This window comes from Acanthochromis polyacanthus, chromosome 18 (assembly GCF_021347895.1).
Source record: "Acanthochromis polyacanthus isolate Apoly-LR-REF ecotype Palm Island chromosome 18, KAUST_Apoly_ChrSc, whole genome shotgun sequence".
In the NCBI taxonomy this organism is placed as follows: Eukaryota; Metazoa; Chordata; class Actinopteri; family Pomacentridae; genus Acanthochromis; species Acanthochromis polyacanthus.
In genome coordinates, this window is record NC_067130.1 from 10,978,922 (window position 1) to 10,997,920 (window position 18,999).

General features: G+C 41.9%; 1 protein-coding gene across 4 annotated transcripts in view; it reads left to right on the forward strand.

The window, feature by feature from the left end:
* Positions 1–18,999, forward strand: part of znf462 (zinc finger protein 462) — a 60,349-nt gene that overhangs the window by 16,643 nt on the left and 24,707 nt on the right. For 3 of the 4 annotated variants that reach the window (XM_022203905.2, XM_051938161.1, XM_051938160.1), the window contains 3 exons: positions 11,080–11,324; positions 11,512–16,739; positions 17,424–17,558. In XM_022203905.2, the coding sequence (XP_022059597.2) occupies positions 11,120–11,324; positions 11,512–16,739; positions 17,424–17,558 (5,568 nt within the window). In that variant the 5' untranslated portion in view covers positions 11,080–11,119. Of the gene's footprint in view, positions 1–5,910; positions 7,788–11,079; positions 11,325–11,511; positions 16,740–17,423; positions 17,559–18,999 lie in introns of those variants that run through there. The other variant, XM_051938163.1, reaches the window with a different exon arrangement.

Here is an 18,999-nt window from a genome sequence, read left to right on the forward strand (position 1 = left end):
AGTGCTCATTTATATTTCAGCGAGGCACATTTTCTCACTTTAGTGCCAAAACAGCAGATAAATAACTTCATGAAGAATGGCCATTGTATGTTTACAAAACAGTGCAATCACCTTATCGACAGGCTCCACATCTCTGTCTCAATCATCCACCTAATGATGCAGTCACCAGGTGTAGGGCGAGCAGCACACAAAAAAAAACTCCCAAAAACTTTGACTTTGAAACCCAAGCCTTACATCAGTTTTCTTCTGGTTTCAAAGTCTCTCAGTTGTAACTGGTAAAGAGAATGATTAAAGGTTTGGTGCCAAAATAAATACTCCTTGCTGCAGCTTGACTTGGCCCATACTTGCATCAGCAGATGCAGGATTTCAGGACCAAGACTTGAGCCGCGTTCTCTGATAAACACAGGACTTGTCAAAAATCACCAAACTTATTTTCAGTAAAAGCGTTAACATCAAAATATGGCTAATTGGGATCAATGCAATGTCTTTATTTATATAAAATAGGAACATCGCATTTCTTTCATTTTTATGATTTTTCGTTTACAAAATTGGAAATATGTCGAAAATATCATTAATTAAATCCTATATGATGGAAATCAATAGAAAATGAGAGCAATCGCCTAAATAAACAACTGAATGTTGCCAAAAAAATGCAACAATGAAATAAAATTGCTGTGGATACTTTTCTAAATCATTTTTTTCACTCGCCGTAGGAATCAGAATTACAGATATATTTCTAGACTCATTATTTTCAAAAAATATTTACTACAGAGATCCAGAGACACGTAGGCAGAGTTGGCACATTCCAGAAAACAGGTTGTGCAGTTAAATGTTTACTAAACTTAAAACAAAAAGTGTTATAACAGGGGTGGGTGGGGAGGCTTGCACACAGCATGAACAGGAAATATCCCAGTAAAGGATCCAATTAGAGAGAAAAAACCACAAAGCAATGAACGGACAATATCTAACTTTTAATATAATTAAGTGCTGTTAGTTCCGTATCTGGGCTTGTGACTTCATGTGATGCCTGTCAGCTGCAGCTCCGTTCAAGTCTGATGGGATTTTCATGGTAGTTCAGTTAAATGCATCACAAAGGCTGTCAGTGTTTGTAGTGTGGATCAGTCAAAAACTGTCTCCCCATTTTGTTAGCTAAAATTAAGATAGAAAAAATGTGTTGATAAGGCACCCCAGAACAATAATTTTGTTCAGTTTTTAAATAAAAATCAGTAAATGCAACACCTGATATAAAATAATCACCAAGTGTCTTCCAAATGGTAGTGTACTTTCTATTTCGTTAACCTAAAAAATAGAGAAAAAAGAACAAATTGTAGCATGTGAAACTTAATGGCCTTAAATGATTCGATAGGACTTATAAATTAGATTAAGAGTTGTCAAAGCTGTTGTGAATTTAACATAATTCTCGGGCATTTCATACATCAGAGTAGCACTCCTGACTGAGGATCTGCAAATGAAGCCAATAATGAAGACTTCAAAGCAGAGCTGGGCTAGAAAACAGATATCAAGGCGCTTCCAGGTGTCAGTTTCCACTGTCTGAAACGTCAGGAAGAAATGGCAGTTGAGGGGAACTGTGGAAGTCAAGACGAGATCTGATAGACCAAGAAAACTGCAAATGCAAGGCAAAACCTGCACTGCAAAGTACCTGCAGGAAGGTTTTAGCTGACGCAGGAGTGGTGGGACACCGTTCCACTGTGCTGCGTTGCTTGCAAAAACAGGATCTACATGGAAGAGTCATCAGAAGGAAGCCTTACGTGCAAAGTCATCACTAAAGTCAACATCTGCAAACTGCAAAGAAACATCTGTATAAACCAGTCATTTTGAAAACGGGTGAAAGTATGCTTGGAGAAAAGAAAAGGAGCATGATTTCATGGAAATAGTAGCACCGTGTTTAAGTCACTGATACAGGAAACAGCACAGATAGGAGGAATAGGCTCCACTAAATATCAGCGAATGACTGATGCAGACGTCACACCGTCAGTCACAGTGAAACTCAAAAGGGACTTTATTCAACGGCGAGACAAAGATCCAAAGCAGACCTCAAAGTCCACCATGACCTACTTAAAGAAGCACAAGCTGAAGCTTTTGGAGTGGCCCTCACAGTTCTCTGACTTGAAGATCTGTGGGTAGATCTTAAACATGCTGTGTGTGCAAGACAGCCAAAAACATATCTGAGGACTTGAAGTGATGTGCAGGCAAAAGTGGGTGAAAAATCCTGGAATAAAGCAGACTCTTAGCTGGCTACAAAAAGTGTTTGCAAGCTGTCAAAGGAAGGTTACTTTATAGGGAGCTCAAACTTTAGCATATTATTGCAAATGGAGAGAAAATGTGAGAAAACTGCTTCAGCTAATGCCATTTTTTTGTTTTCTCCTCCCATCCAAATTGATAAGGAGGCGAAGGATTAGTTAGAAAGGATTAGATTAGTTTTGTTCACGGATTTTTTTTAGCAGTAATATGACATTAAATCACAGGATTAATATCACTGTGCACCAAAAATATCATTTTCAATCATGCTGTTGTCCTTACTGACTCTTTCATTAAATGTTTTTCCCAGAAATGTGCAAATGTAATTGTACTGTATGCTGCAATGGCTTGATTGACACTGTAGATCAGACAAAACAAATGTAAGACCAGAATGGTCTTACATTTTACAGGCCAAGCAATTATTCAGCTATTATTTAAGTCTGCAGTTTAATCAAAAAGAACCATTAGCTGCAACCCTACATGGTGTACCTGTAGCCAGTTCACAGTAAAAAACCTTCCTTCGTTACCACTTGTTTTAGTCCAACTTATTGTCGTAGTATTGTCAATTTATATACAAATTCTATACATGATTTCTACATATCAGCAGACCTGTCATACAAAATGTTTCATTGCTGGATTCACTAGTTTTTGACCAAATGTATTCCGGTTTTAATATCCCTGAATGGATCCTTCTGTCGCAGCTTCTTGTCACAGGTTGGCATATTTCATGACGATGCTTAAGTGTCCAGGAGACAGGTGCATAGACTGCTGTGAGGAAAGTGTTGAGGTGGGGATTATTGGGGGAAAAAGAAGCTGTTTTGGCACGAGTGAAAACTCCTCCATCACAGAGCCTGAGTATTAGTTATTTACGCAGAGAGCCAGCATGCAGAAGCTTCTGGTTGTGAACCTATTTGTTTTGTAGTGGTGTGCAGCAGACGCCTCGTCTCTCGAGGCCGCGATAAATTGATGATAAAATAATTACAGCGAGAAGCTTTGCATCCATGTAAACAAATCTCACTCGCACCAATCCTCTACCCATACGGGGTGCCGCAATCTGCTGCAGATCCAATATTTGAGTTTGAAGCCAGGTTTCGTCAGAAGTTGGGGCCAAGCTTCGCTGTTTTTTCGGATCTTTGCGAGCTCCAACACATGTTGCTGTTGAGCAGAGATAGGGACAGCTTGGCGTGATTGTCTGATCAATAAATATAGCAATCAGTGTTCGGTTTTGAGCTGGAGTATTCTTGGCATATGTGATCATTATGTGTTTAGTTTATTTAAACTGTTCATTGCATGTATAGGTGAACATGAACCGTATCAATCCAGTACAATCGTCTTTTTAGTTGAAACTTGTGCCAGAAAGGTGCTGTTTTGAGTTCTTGGTCATTTTATTCCGCCATCTTCTTCATTATTGCACTGGATTATGGAGTGGGTTATTTGAATGTGAGGAGCTGCTAAGCCGTGCTGGTGTGCTGAGCTCTCCAGAGCTGCTGACATCAGAGGATGGGAGTAGCCATCTTGATCTCCAACTCTCTATCTCCTGTTTGTGCGAGAGGCCAAATTCTCCCTGGTCCTGTGACGCAACGCTTTCAGCTCCTCTGCAGACACAATGAGATCTTTCTCTAGCGTCTCTTCCTCTCCTTCTGGGCAAACCTGGTGAACCTGCTCACCACAGAGATCACAGTTTTGATGTATTATGCGGTTAGATATGCAATTCTCTCTTCTCTTTCTTGAAACTAAAAATGTATCGATTCCTCTCTGATGTTGTCGTCTCATCTCTGCAAAAAATCAATTCCCATGATCCTGGCTACCTTGCCGCCGTATTTTCCCTTTAGAAAGCAGCCTGTCGTTTTCAATCAATGGGTCATTAATTATTGAAGCTGCAGGTTGACAAGATGCACATCCTGCCTTGTGTTGCCAGATGAATTCTCTGTAGCCAGGATGCTCGCCTTATAATATTGTAACGCACCCGTGGACTTTTCTCTTCCAGACTGCATGAGATGGTAGCAGTAACCAACAGTTAAGGACAAAACCTCTGTACTCCTAATCAGCTTAATGCTGGCTTATTCAAAGGCCCTCTTTCAGACAGAGCAGCTGCTGTCAGCCAGTTTGAGTAGAGGGTGTGACTGCTGGCAGAGCTCGTCGATGCAGAGAGACCGGTTGGTGATTAACAAATGTCAGTAGACTTTGGAATCTGGGGAGCCCAGTCTGATGGCTTTGTCCTCTGTTGCTTACCACTGAAGGTCTTCCAGGTGGCTTCGTCATGCTCTCTTACTACCTCCCTACTCCTCCCACCCTTCCCTTCCTTTCCCTTCAGGCCTACTCTCCTGTTTCGCTTCTTTCTGCTCCTTTCTCATCTTCTCCTCAGGGCTCAGGGTTGCAGAGCCCTGAGTAAAAGAAGTCCAGACATGCCTCACATTTTTAGACCCCCTCGTGGAGCATAGTTGGCAGCTTCGGCAAAATGCGTTCGCTGTATTTTTCTCCACAAAGTGTTGGTGCATGCCGCTTGCTCTGACCTATCCTTTCTTTCCTTGGAAAGGGGCTTCTAGCCTTTCACAGTAAATCTCTTGATGTGAGAGATAATGTCCCTGAGAAATGAAAGGACTAGGCAAAGTCAGGCTGGCGAGAGTGTGAGATGTTTTCTGCTGAGCTGTGTGGGCAGAGGGCTTGGGTACACTACTGTACATCTGGCAGATAGATTTCTGTCAGCAGCTCTCCAGCGACAGGCTGCCTGCCTTTGAGGAAGAGGATCAGATCTGTGGGTCCATGTTGTGTGCTGGCTGAACACCTAAGCACACATAGTCAGCTCCTAAAATGGCTGCCCTTGAAGCTCGGCTCAGAGGAGGATCTGAGCAGCTCAGTCGCTGTCTGTTCGAGCCCCAGCTGACTAGATGAAAGCAGTTACACAATCTCACCCATTAACTTGGTGTGGCGCAGGGACTGACCGACTGAAAAGACACAGTCAACTCCAAGGCAGATGGTGGTTATGTGGGAGGGTTTTTTTTCTTCTTCTTCTTCTTCTTCTTGCTCGTCCCCGGGCATTCCTCTCCCCTCCTTCTCCAGAAGGATTCTCTTGATATCCATGTCAAGGAACCTGGCATTAGAAGGCAACTTTGTTCAAAACGGCAGCAAACTGCCAAGAGAGCAGGGTGGGGCCACGTGGTGAGGCTGTAACCTGACCCTGAACAACAATGGATCCCCTGGTTGCTCAGGGACATACTGGCAGTTTGGCTGGCTCACATGGAGCTCTTCACTGGCTGCCTCACTGGGTGTGGGAAGCAGGGTGGGATTCCCAACTGTCTCTGGCCGGATCTCATTTGCAATTTAAGCAAGAGTGAGAGAAGAGCGCTGAGGCTGATAGCGGTATTAAGCCTAGATCTCACTGATATCTCTGTTCAAATCTAAAACCAGACTTTCAAAAAGAGATATCTAAATAGTTTTCTCTGGTGAACTGAAATTACACTGGAGCTACATCATCTTTACTTCAACTCTTTCAGTTGAGGCTAAATTTGATCTCAAACATTGAACTCTATAAAACTATTAACTGAAGTTTCAAGACATACTTCACACTTGGAGCAGCTTTATTGATATTTTGTGCAAATGCATTTCCTGTCATTATGTCATTGTGTATTAATTATAGGACTTTTTTTTTTTTAATTTCAAGTCAACGGGATGTTTTAGTGTCATTTCAAATCCTACTGCAAGAGAACACACATTTCAATTGGTCTTAAACCTGCTTGTTAGTGCCAGAACTTCAAGCATTAGCTAGCAGCAGCTAATCTAGCCTAGAGTCTAAAGAGCATGGTACTGAGGTCTGATAAGCTCAACTCTTTCCTACTCCACACCCCCATTTTTTTCATTTTCAGACTTGTACTCCTCAATTCCAACCAATATTTTCTAAATTTTCTCAATTTATGAGATTTTGTGCAACTCACTGTATAGCCACAGAAGGCTTTAAGGCAACTTCTTTCAATGAATGTATTGAGGAAAACTGGATGCTGAATGTCAGTAACAGGCATTTGTTTATAAGGATGCATCTTCATCTTCTGGCTTTGCAGTGAAAATATACTCATAAGGGACAAATTCGAGGAAAATCTTGAACTCTTGGCCCTTAAAGTGAGGGAAACCGGTGGTTCTGCTCTGCTTTAAGGGCTATTTTGCTGGCATGGTTTTGTTCCACTCATCTCCTTAGTGGGGAGGGTCACTGCAGATCATTACACAGCTGTTCTGAGTGATCAACTTGATCTTTTGATGAAACTTTTATATACTTGGGCTCGTTGTCTCTTCCAGAATGACTATGTCCCCACTCATAGTGTGTGAATCATGGCTATGGCCTTCACAGTTATCAGGTCCAAAATCAGGGGATTTTTGGACTCCACCACCACCATCAAAACAACAACTGAGGAAATATCCTTTGAAAGCATGGTTTTCAATCCCTGCAATATATTACAGATCAACTGAAGAATTCTGATTTGTTTGTTGTCTGAGGCTGATATGCTGAGTTGTTTTTTAATGAGGAGACTTCCTTTGGTGAGATTTATAAAGTAAAACAGTAAAAGCTCAGACAGAGGACAATATATCCAAAATACTGGAGCCTTTTTTATGTAAATTGAATGTTCAAAAATGTGCTCTTTTTTGGAATATGTGGAACTTAACATTGAAATTTGTATTAAAGCCATCCAGGTTGTTGTTAAGTGTCTTGTAAGCCCAAATAGGCTGGATGCCAGAAAGGTGTTGGACTCTCAAAAAAACAATCGATCAGTTAATGTTGAACGAATGCCAAGTTGTATTGAAGCTGTTCTGAAGGCACTTGGTGGTGACATATTGTTGTTTTTTTGTTCTATAGTTTGCCACCTGTCTGTACTGTAAGTACACCAATGGTTCGTCATATTCTTGACATTAATCACAGCATAGACTTTATTTCATCAGGAATAATGGATCAGCAGAGGGTCACGCTGGCGGGGTGAACCATTAATCTTCTTTGAATGCATGCAAAATATTTTGGACGTTGCCTAATAGCATATGCAAATGAATTGGCCTGCTTGGTATATCGAAATAGTTGTCAGAAAAGTGACTGTCAGCTTTCAGGAAAACTTTAGTTTGGAGCGTGCTCAGCAATGTGTTAAAATCTTAAAGAGCGAAGAGTTTAATTTGATAGAAAAGAAGGCTGTCTACGTCGAATGTTGGAGACGTAAAGTCCAATGTAATAACAACAAAAATGTCGCAAATGCACAAAATAAAATGGCCGTTGCATCTGCCCTCATCATTTTTAACAGATGTGACCAGAATTGGCATGCAGTGTACACAATGCGTGGGCGAGTTCATTTGTGTACATGTCACTGGTGTGTACACAACTACCCAAGTGCTCGTTTCATTGTTGTTTTAGTCTAGTTTTTGAGTTTTTTTTTCCCCTTCAACTGACATTGATATGCAGCGCTGCACAAAATAAACAAAACACCTTCCAATTCATCAAGGATGTAGTGAAGGGGGCCACCTGTGCAGCCGGAACAGCGTGAATCCATCCTGAAATGGTAAAGATTAAAATATGTTCAGTTCTAGAAGATTTCCGTCGCGTCTAAGAAACCAATATCACACTTAATCTGTGGTTTGAGGTGTCATAGTCCTGAATTATGGAAACATCAGGTGTTTCCCTGTAAAATGGTGCTATGGTGTTAGTGTTGGTTTTCATGCACATACATAGACAAATGAGCAGACTTTAAGAGCTACACACCATAACACACATTTGGTCCATTTTTGTCAGATTATGTGTCTCAAAATGTCAGTTGTTGTTGAGACTTGTGCAGATTCAGTTTCATGTGATGTGAAATATTCTGTTAAGTGTCCGTTTGTTACCCGATTTCTTTTTAGTTGATGCACTTAGTTCATATCAAACAAGCTTTTTTGATGCACCTGCAGTTTGGAAACGGCTGTTTGATCTCACTTGGATCTATTCAATCCCTGCAAACTCCAAATAGACATGAAAAATCAGCCTTACTTCAAATAATAATATAACTTATTTATTTAATTCACTTTTTAAAAAATTGTAATTGCGCAAAAGCTAAGACAGTTCTTACCTAGATGTCTCAGCTTGCAAACATTTTTGTTGTCAAATAAGAATCTTGCTATTTTTGAGTTAGGAATTTTTCTCCCGCTGTTCCCTGCAGATAGTTTGTGATATTTTAAGATCTACCCACTGATTTTCAATGATATTCAGCTCAGGGGACTGTAAGGGTCATTCTAACACATTCAGCTTGTGTTTCTTCAAGTAGTGCATGGTGGATTTTGTCCAGTCTCTATTCTTCCTTCTATCTGTGTAGTTTTTCCTTTTCCACTGGCTGCCACACCGCCGTAAAGGTAGAATATTTTTGCCGGTTGGCAGCGTGTTCTTCTCGTCAGTGCTGCCCCTTTTATCACCAAACATACCGTTGGTGATTGTGGCCATAGAGCTCAATTTTAACTTCATTTGTCCACAGGACTTGTTTTCCAAAACAAGTCTGGCTTATCCAGATGCTGCTCTGCAGACTTCAGACTTTGAGATGAGGTTGCAGGTATGGCTTCGTCCTGATAACTCTTCTAGTGTAAACCTTGTTTGTGCTTCAAGGCTGCACACAGGAGCAGTGCAGCGCCACTCCTGTGTCAGCTAAACCTCCCTGCTGGTTCTTTGAGGTTTTGCTTTGCCTTTCTGCTCAGCAAACATGCAGTTTCAGTTGAAACTTCTCTTGGTTTTTTTGGATGTTGTCTTGACTTCCACTGTTCCCCTTAACTGTCATGTCTTAATGACATTTCAGACAGTGGAAAGTGGAAAGTGGAAGCTTGAAGCGCTTTAGTATCTTTTTATAGCCCTCCCCTGCTTTGAAGGCTTCAATGTGTCTGATTTTCAGATCCTTATTCAGTTGTGTAGAGGAGCCTATAGTTGAGTGTTGCTGTAAAGATTTTATAGTCGGAGAATTAAGCAGATCTGTTATTGTCCTGGCGATTCCTAATAATGGTAAAGGCCGAACAAGGTTTTAAATATTAAGATGTTTAAAGTGTAAGACTGCCCTTTTGTATGTGGCACAATTTTTTTTTAATATTTACGCTCAAAAATTAAAACTATTGCAACGCAGCAGTGCAGAAAGCTGTACGCACAGTTGTATGTACTGTTTTGAAAGGCATGTGTTGTACTTCTGAATCTAAAATGATTTTAAATAAGTCTATATTAAAGCGAAACTAAAAGTTGGTGTTAGTTATTTTGACTTAAACATCTCATACTGTATCTCATATTGTTAATTTTCCTCCTCTATGTTGAACCGTATGAACCTCCTCTCTTTAACAAAGATGACATTTTGTTCTACAAGAAAATTCTTCATTTTTTCTTGTTATCATGTACAAAGAAAAGAAAAAGATTGAATAGGTTCTGATTCAAGAGTCAAAGCCATAAACTGTGCCCTTTACCTGCCGATTCAATACCCAGTAAGGACTACAAGTCCTATTTGCTATTTTTATATAGTTTCGAGACAAAATGCCTGATGATTAGAAAGCTATGATGAAAGAGCTGTGAAACGATGGCCACAGAGTCAGCTCCCATTTTTCTGACCAAGTTCAAACTGCAGAGAAACCTAAAGACGCAAAGCCTTCATTTCTTAGTTGATTCGTTCAATCTTTTTTTCAGAACAGTTGATACAATCTGATAGAATAGTCTGCTCTAAATACTGAGCTGTGGAGCTGCTCTCCAGCTGTTGCTTATCCCAAGGTAATAAAAATGGGACAAATCAACCCGTAATCCCTCCTCAGTCCCTCCATTGTTCTTCGAATGATGCTAGGCAAAAAAATGGAACCTTCTTAGTATTCTGAGTAACACCAGCATCTGCTGAATTCTCCTCTGTGTCGTGTTTTGTTGTCGTTCTGTCAGAGTTTCCATTCACATTAGAGATAGAGAATATTTGTACATGAATTTATGACACTTGATCCATGTGGTTTTGTCATAGAAATGTGAACAGAGAGATTTGTTGCAGTTTGCATAACAAAACCATTGTGTTTCCTCAATAATTTCTTCCATAGGTTTTTATGGTAACAGCACTCAGTAGTTACAATTTGTATTTGTCAGGTATTTCAGTCACAAATTAAATTTTGATGCGAAGGGCTTCAATTTTACAATGACGCTTTAACTATGCCGTTTCATTTCAATTTTGTTAACTTCTGCTATTATGTTGCCATGCCATGCCTTTTGAGCATCAAAGTATTCATGAAAAATCAAATAAAAGTTGTTTTAATCCAAAACACACCCTCCCCTGACAATGTGATAATTGCAACATTGTGCTGCAGTCCTTTTTAAGCAAATGCAGACTGAAGAGGTTCTTTAAAGGTAGCAAATTAGGCCCTGCTTAAGGAGAATATCTTTTGAGCACATAATCATGAACATTTGAAAGTGTTCCATTTATTTTTTTTTAGTCTTAGCTGTTATGTGGAAAAGGTGTGTCATCCATCCGGCACCTGATTATTCTTTGTTCACAGCAGGTACCACCATTGTTAATCATGTGAGATCATCACCAGGCTCATTTTTATGGAGGAACATGTTCGGTGCACTGAAAATAGAAGCACTGCAGAATGATATTAATCCCCAAATCTTCATTTGATTTCAGTTTCTAAGCTTTGTAACATCTCTGAGTCCTGATGATAAATAAAATGCCCCTTGATTTGTACTATAAATGTTTTTTAATCTGTGGCTCCTGTTGACATTTTACGATGACTCTCTCAAATTCCTTTTTCACTTAGATTTTTACTCTTCCTTATAGTGCATGAAAAATGCTGTTTGTCCTCATGATTTTCTCTTTTTCTTTGCAGGTTTCCCTGATTTTCCAGGGAGTTCTCCCCCTTTTTAGTGATGGAGGTATTGCAGTGTGATGGCTGTGACTTCCGCGGTGAGTCATATGACGACTTGAAGACCCACATACAGGAAGTGCACACTGTATTCCTGCAGCCTGCAGATGCAGATGAGTCTGATTCTCTGAAAGATGAGGAGGAAGACGGGGAAGTGGAATTTCAAGATGAGGAAGACAAGGATTATACGCCTCCTAAAGCTGGAATGAGTATGCCTACGACCTTCTTTCTTTGTCTGTTTTAAATAACTCTTCATAGTGGGATGATCCATGTGATGTATTTTTTTGAGTAGCTTAGAAATGTAATGTGTTGTGGTTGATTTTAGTGACCGAAACAACGGAAAGCCTAGATTCAACAGCAAAATGTCTAATGACATTTCTCTTTTTCTCTTTTTAGGCCCCAACTCTACTGACAGTCCCAACCAAGCATCACAAAAGCAGACAGCTGAAACCCATCTGCCGTTTTACCAGTGCAAGTTCTGTGTCCGTTACTTCAGATCAAAGTCATTCTTAAGAAACCACACCAAAAAGGTGCATAATGTCATAGAGGATGATTCAGATGCAAGTATCTCCTCACAGACAGCTAAGCAGCCCAGCTACACTGTTATAAGGCACAATGACAATTCAAAAGTGTATTCCTGTCAGTATTGCACATACAAGTCTCCACGCAAAGCAAGGATAGTGAAACACCAACTAATGTATCATAACAAAGTTCCCTCAGATAGTGGTGGAGATCCTCCTGAATATGTCGATACTGGGGAGGAATCTGATTCAGCGAGTGGGATCATGAAGGGGACGTTTGCCTGTGAATGGTGTGACTATCAGACTGACCAGAAAGACAGCTGGACTAATCACGTGGTGAAGGAACACAGTGACAAGGTCAAGATAGTTTCCTCCACCGCGGAGCTGGAAGGGGAGGCGAGTGCAAGCTCACCCAAACCAGATTCTCCCTCCTCTTCCCATAGCCCGGCTAGATCAAAGGCAAATTTTGCTGAGGTTTGTGGGAAGGAGGAGTCAGTTGGAAACACACCAGAAAACACCTTGAAAAAGTCAGCTGCAGAGATCTCCTCCTTCCAGTATGCACAGATGAGTGCAGTAACACCCAACAGCACGGGTTCCTCCATTTTATCAAAAAGGTTTGCATCATCTGACGTCCCGAACAGTGTCGCAGAGATGGATACCAACTTACTCAATGAAGAAGAGTCAAGGAGCAGCTTGGAGGATGATGATGACGAAGAGTTGGGTGACATAGATGATCCCAGCTATACAGGAACCTTATCTGCAGACGCAAAGCAGCTATTGACAGATGAAGATAATAAATTACTGGAGACTAAAGGGATTCCGTTTAGAAAATACATGAACCGGTTTCAGTGCCCCTTCTGCTCCTTCCTCACCATGCACAGACGGAGTATCTCCCGCCACATTGAAAACATTCACCTTTCCGGCAAAACCACAGTGTATAAATGTGATGAATGCCCGTTTATTTGCACCAGCGCTCTGAAACTAGGCACGCACAAACAGAGCCACAACTCCTCAGATTTAGAGACCTTGGACCTAACAAGTGATAGTCCAAATCCTCAGAAGGACGGTGGCGCAGAGCCAGTTAATGGGGGTAATGTAAGTTCCAAAGTCAATGGAAAAAAGACAACCAGCACATCAAACGACCAGCAGAACCCTCATCGCTGCACACTTTGCAGCTTCTCTACCACTACTCTGAAAGGTCTGAGGGTCCACCAGCAGCATAAGCATTCCTACTGTGATGACCTAGATCCCACTGTCTTTGAAACCCAGATGACTGACCAGCCAGATTCTGAAGTGGATGCCTCTCCAATCTTTCTACAAAAAACCCAGACTTCCATTTTAGGACTCGCCACCAAAAAGTCCTTAGGAACAGGGAAGAGAGCCAGGAAGTCCATCAACGACTTGCCTTTGGATTTGTCCTCAGTCAAAAAGAGGACTAGAATTGATGAAATTGCCAGTAACCTTCAAAGTAAAATAAGCCAAAGCCAACAGGACACCATCATAAATCTGGACGATATGGATGATGAAGATGCTGGAGAAAATCATGCCAGTGCTGATGAGAGTGGAAGCTATGACAACAAAAACCCCATCTTTGCTTACACACAGCATCTTCATTCAAGAGATATGATGTCTCATGATGGAGGCAGAATAGGGAAACGAAAAAGCAACCCCAAATCAAAGCCTAGAAGCATTCCTATTTCACTGACTCTCTCAGATGATAGTGAAAACATCTCTGCTGATCCCAGTGACGGTACAGCCCAAGACAACATGGAATTTTCAGAGGACACAGGAACCACACGTTTCTACTGTAAACACTGTGATTATCACAACAAATCAGCCCGTAGCGTTAGCACCCATTACCAGAGGATGCACCCTTACATCAAGTTCAGCTTTAAATACATCCTGGACCCAGAAGACCAGAGTGCAGTCTTCCGCTGCTTAGAGTGCTATATTGAATACACAAATTACAACGATCTACACCAACACTACATGGATCACCATCCTGAAGCAAGCAACGTGCTCAACTTCAACCAGCCACATCTGTTGTACATGTGTCGCTTCTGCTCGTACACAAGCCCTAATGTGAGGAGCCTGATGCCCCATTACCAAAGAATGCATCCCACGGTGAAAATCAACAATGCCATGATCTTCTCAAGCTATATTGTGGAGCAGACCCCCAAATCTGGTGAATCGCAAACTCTGAGGGAAATATTAAACTCTGGTCCCAAGAACTTTAACTCAGCAACTTCAATGCCGAGGTCCTCCTCAAGCCCAGGGCTGAAAGCCGTTTCCAAGTCCCCTGAAGCCAGCGCTGAAGCAGAACCTCTCAAAGAAGCTATGGGCGGTAATATTGTCATCTATGATTGCGATGTATGCTCTTTTGCCAGCCCGAACATGCACTCTGTTTTGGTCCACTACCAGAAGAAACATCCAGAGCAGAAGGCGTCTTATTTCCGTATACAGAAAACTATGAAGGTCATCTCCGTGGATCAGTCCCAGCCTGCAGCCAACTGTTCGTTCAGCCCCAGCATGTCTTCAACACCAAAACAAGCAATTGCAGCACTGTATGGATCAGATGAAGAAATGTACTACTGCAAACATTGTGTGTACAGCAATCGATCTGTTGTTGGTGTGTTGGTCCACTATCAGAAACGACACCCAGAAGTCAAAGTGACGGCAAAATATATCAAAAATGGCGCTCCTACCCCCGGTTTGATGAAACTAATGGATGAATTGCAAATTGCAACTCCCAAACAGTTTTTGAAGCAGTTCCAAAATAATGGTCACGATGGATCTAACAACTCAAGTCCCAAAACAGGAAGTGGTGAGAAAGGTGAGGATGAGCTGTTCTTTTGTCAGCACTGTGATTATGGCAACCGTACTGTAAAAGGAGTGCTTATTCACTACCAGAAGAAGCACCGGGAAACCAAGGCCAACGCTGACCTCGTACGTCGCCACACTGCAGTTGTCCGGAGTCAGCGTGAGCGTGCACAGATGGTTCAGTCAGGTAGTGTCTCTTCTGCCATGATCCCAGCAGCTCCAGAGAGTGAAAACGCTACACCTTTGCGTTCCCTCAAGTGCAGACACTGTTCCTACACATCACCTTATGTCTATGCCCTCAAGAAGCACCTGAAGAAAGAACATCCCACTGTGAAAGCCACAGCCATGGCTATTCTGCACTGGGCTTACCAAGATGGCATTCTGGAGGCTGGCTATCACTGCGAGTGGTGTATATATTCCCATGCTGAACCCCAGGGCCTGTTGCTCCACTACCAAAGACGTCACCCAGAACATAATGTTGATTACACATACATGGCCAGTAAACTATGGGCTGGGCCTGAAACCACCCAGCAAGGGGGCAATATGGAAAATAAACATTACAAATGTAAAGACTGTGCCTTTGAGGCCTTGTCAATATGGGACATCACTAGTCACTATCAGGCAGTCCACCCCTGGGCAATCAAAGGGGATGAATCTGTGCTTTTGGATATCATCAAAGGGAACGTCTCAGTCGAAAAGATCCACCAGCAGGTTGCCAAAGAACATGTGACTCTGAATTGTCAGTCTGTTGAAGATGATGGAGCATTGATCATTGCCACGCCACCCCAAGAAAACAATCCCCATCATCCTGCCCACCCACGCCTTTCCATCTCTAATAATGCTTATCAGTGTACTGTATGTCTGTCCGAGTACAACAGTCTCCATGGCCTCCTCACTCACTATGGAAAGAAGCACCCAGGCATGAAAGTAAAAGCTGCAGATTTTGCACAGGAGGCAGACATCAATCCCAGTTCTGTGTATAAATGTCGTCACTGTCCGTACGTAAACTCCCGCATCCACGGAGTCCTAACTCACTATCAGAAAAGACACCCGCTAGTGAAAGTCACAGCAGAGGACTTTGCCGATGATATAGAGCAGATCAACGAGTTACATGAAGGAGATGACAAGTTCAAAACTCAAAGGCAAGGCTATGGTGCATACAGATGCAAAATGTGCCCGTACACACACGGAACACTGGAGAAACTCAAAATCCATTATGAGAAATATCACAATCAGTCTGCTTCTGACATGTTCGCTCCCTCTCTGACAATTTTTGCGTCCGGTAAAGATACAGAGCCAGTAGCCGAATGCAGTGCCAGTAATATATCAAGCACAGCAAAAGTCCAAGAGGTCAGCGAATTGGACCTTGCCCTCTCCCAGTTACCCATCAATAAGACCGAGAAACATGCTGTATTCAAGTGTCAGCTCTGCAAATACTTCTGCTCTACTAGGAAAGGCATCGCTCGCCACTACCGCATCAAGCACAACAACGTCCGTGCTCAGCCAGAGGGTAAAAACAATGTCTTCAAATGCGCTCTGTGTTCATACACTAACCCTATACGCAAAGGTCTGGCAGCACACTACCAGAAGCGCCATGATATCGATGCGTATTACACCCACTGTCTGGCTGCTTCCAAGACTATAACTGAAAAACCAGCCAAAGTGATGGCTCCTCCGCCGTCAGAAGGGGACAGTTCGGAAATGAGTGAAGACTTGCGTTTGGCTGTGGAGAGACGAAGGTGTTCTCTTTGCGCCTTCCAGGCCTTCAGCAGGAAGAGCATTGTTTCACACTACATTAAACGCCACCCAGGTGTCTTCCCCAAGAAGCAGCATTCTAGCAAGCTTGGTCGCTACTTTACTGTTATATATGCCAAAGAACCCGAGGAAACTGCTGTTAGTGCATTGGCAGAGGAAGACAAGGAAGTGCTGGAGGTTCCCCTTGAACCCGAGCAGGACAGCGAGGTTGAATGGCTGCCATTCAAGTGTCTAAAATGCTTCCGGTTGTCCTTTAGCACAGGAGAGCTGCTCTCTATGCACTACAACGACCACCACAGCAATGACTTAAAGAGGGACTTTGTGGCATCGACTGATACTGGGGAGGAGGACTCTGAGTTGTACCAGTGTTCTCACTGTGAACTGAACTTCCTTGGTCTCCCTGTTCTGGCCAAACATCTGCTGAATCACAATGACGAGTTTCAGAAGAGGGCCATGAGGCAGGAGAGGAGGAAGCAGCTTCTCAGCAAGCAGAGGCCCGCAGAGCTGCCTGAGAATAAACCTGAGAAGGTGAGCAAAGACAGTCTCCCTGAAACATATAAATAAAAGACTAAAACTGGCATAGCAATAATGTCCTTTTAACATTAATGTCGGCCAGAGCACGTTTTATCTGATGCCATAGTCACAACCCACTATTATCCATGATTCTGCAGGTGTTCTTTGACTCCTGGAAGTTGCAGGTCTTTGCAGTTTTTAAAAACAAATGTGTGGGAAGCAGCTCAGCCTAGCATGATTTTATAAACCCACATCCATTGATGTTCATACCTACAGTAGTAATATCCTGCTACAACTGAAGAGAGGAGACAAAGAGAGATAATTATATATTTCAATTGGCCCCTTCAGTGTCTGTATGTATGTAATACTGCACGATAATGAGATATGATAATTAGTTTCATAATAAGTTCATTAAAAATACCTTTGATCTAATTTGATGTATATCAGAGAAGAGTGACATTCTGTGCCTTCTAGGAGAAAGAAGAGATAATCATGTTTTCTGACTATGGCAAATGCATCAGATGGTGTTGACTAATAATAGGCATTAGTAACGCTAGTCAAATAAATTACATCATTAGTCCTTTGAGTGTTAAAACACATTTAAAATCTGTTTCTTGATAATAAACCATTTTCTGTTTTTTTTTTTTGGAGAACAAAATTGCTGTGTAAAGTGGATTGTGTTTGTTTTTCTGTCATCAGGAAAACCCTGTTGATAGAACTCCCATAGGATTCAGGTGTAAGTTCTGTATAGAAATACACCCGACGCTCCGAGCAATCTGCAACCACCTGAGGAAGCACGTCCACTACGGAGAGGTCAGAGAGGGACACGTCAAAGTAAGTGGTGCTGGATTTAATATGACACAAATGCAGAAGCAGCTGTAAAGAAATCTTTGTCGCTGCTGCAGCATTTGTCTTTTGTCACCTATAGGGAATGTTCATACGAGTTATCCACGTCAATGTTAAAAACTTTTTATAAATACAAATAAATTCATTAACGTAGATACTATGATGAATCTAAATACATTTTTCGGATATTTAGCGTTTTTCACTTTTGTTTTCTGCAGAATATCAGCATTTTTTTTGTATAAAAACTGTACGAAAAGAATAATTTGACAGATGATTGATATTACTCTCATGCCTTTTGAATATAAAACTGCAGATAACTGTTGATTAGCTTAGCTTAGCATAAAGACTGGAAACAAGGGAAAACTGTAGTGCTTTGCTGATGCTGGTTAGTTATCCTGCTGTTTGCTGTATTTTCATATGTACCATTATGGCTCTTATTCACAAAATGTCAAACTATTCCTTTAACAAATTATGCACCACCAAATACAGAGCAAGAACAACTCTACAGTACATAACATTTATTCTTATTGCACCAAAGTGACATTTCAGAGTTTCACAGGCACACTGTTTCTGTCCCTCGTGTTTCTGTCTTGTTTTCTAACTCTCATCCTCGTAGCACTGCAGTGATCTGTTTTACTGGACTCGGGTTCTGCTTCCCATTTTGTTTATTACTGACGGAAGCTTCTGGGTAGACAGTCTGTCAGCTTCCCCCGGAGAAAACAAGCAATGCTGTCCCATTGCTGTGGAGGAGGGAGGGTTGGGAGGTTGGAGTGGTGAGCCATAACTTTTAGGGCAGCGGCGGGTAACCATTTGAACATTAGTATTCCACTGAGGCTGCCAGTGAGGGGAACAGGCCTGAGGATCCGGCACATCACCCAAACCCAGGCCTGGGTCTTCCATCAGACACTCAGTCTATCTTTATGTGTTGAAGCTGAGATGTTCGGGGCCTGTGAGAGTGAAACGGTGAAGATTTACTGTATTTCTCTATAAGAAATTTAAAAGGGGAATATTGTTGTTGCGTCTCTGACTTCTAGATTTATTCTCGCTAACTTACCCTGCCTGGGTTGAGGGTTACCTGCCAGTATTCATGGCTGACAAAACAACTGCTTTGACCCTGTACAACATCTCAACTATATTAAATGAACTGTACGCTTCACATACGGCACAGGGTAAAAAGCAAATTTGGCTTTTTATAGAACCACAAATGCAGTTTGAATCCAAGAGCTGCTTCTCATATACTGGTAGGTGGATGAAGAACAGGCTGACAGTGCATTCAGGGCCTGCGTGGCAAGGTTGGGCCTGTGGATGCCACATCTTATTTATGGCTGGATGAAGTGCAGGGTCAGGTCCATCCACAGAAAGAATGAGTTTCTTTAAGGCAGTAAAAAAGTCACGGTGATTGTCTGTCTGCTCGTGATGACTGCAGTAA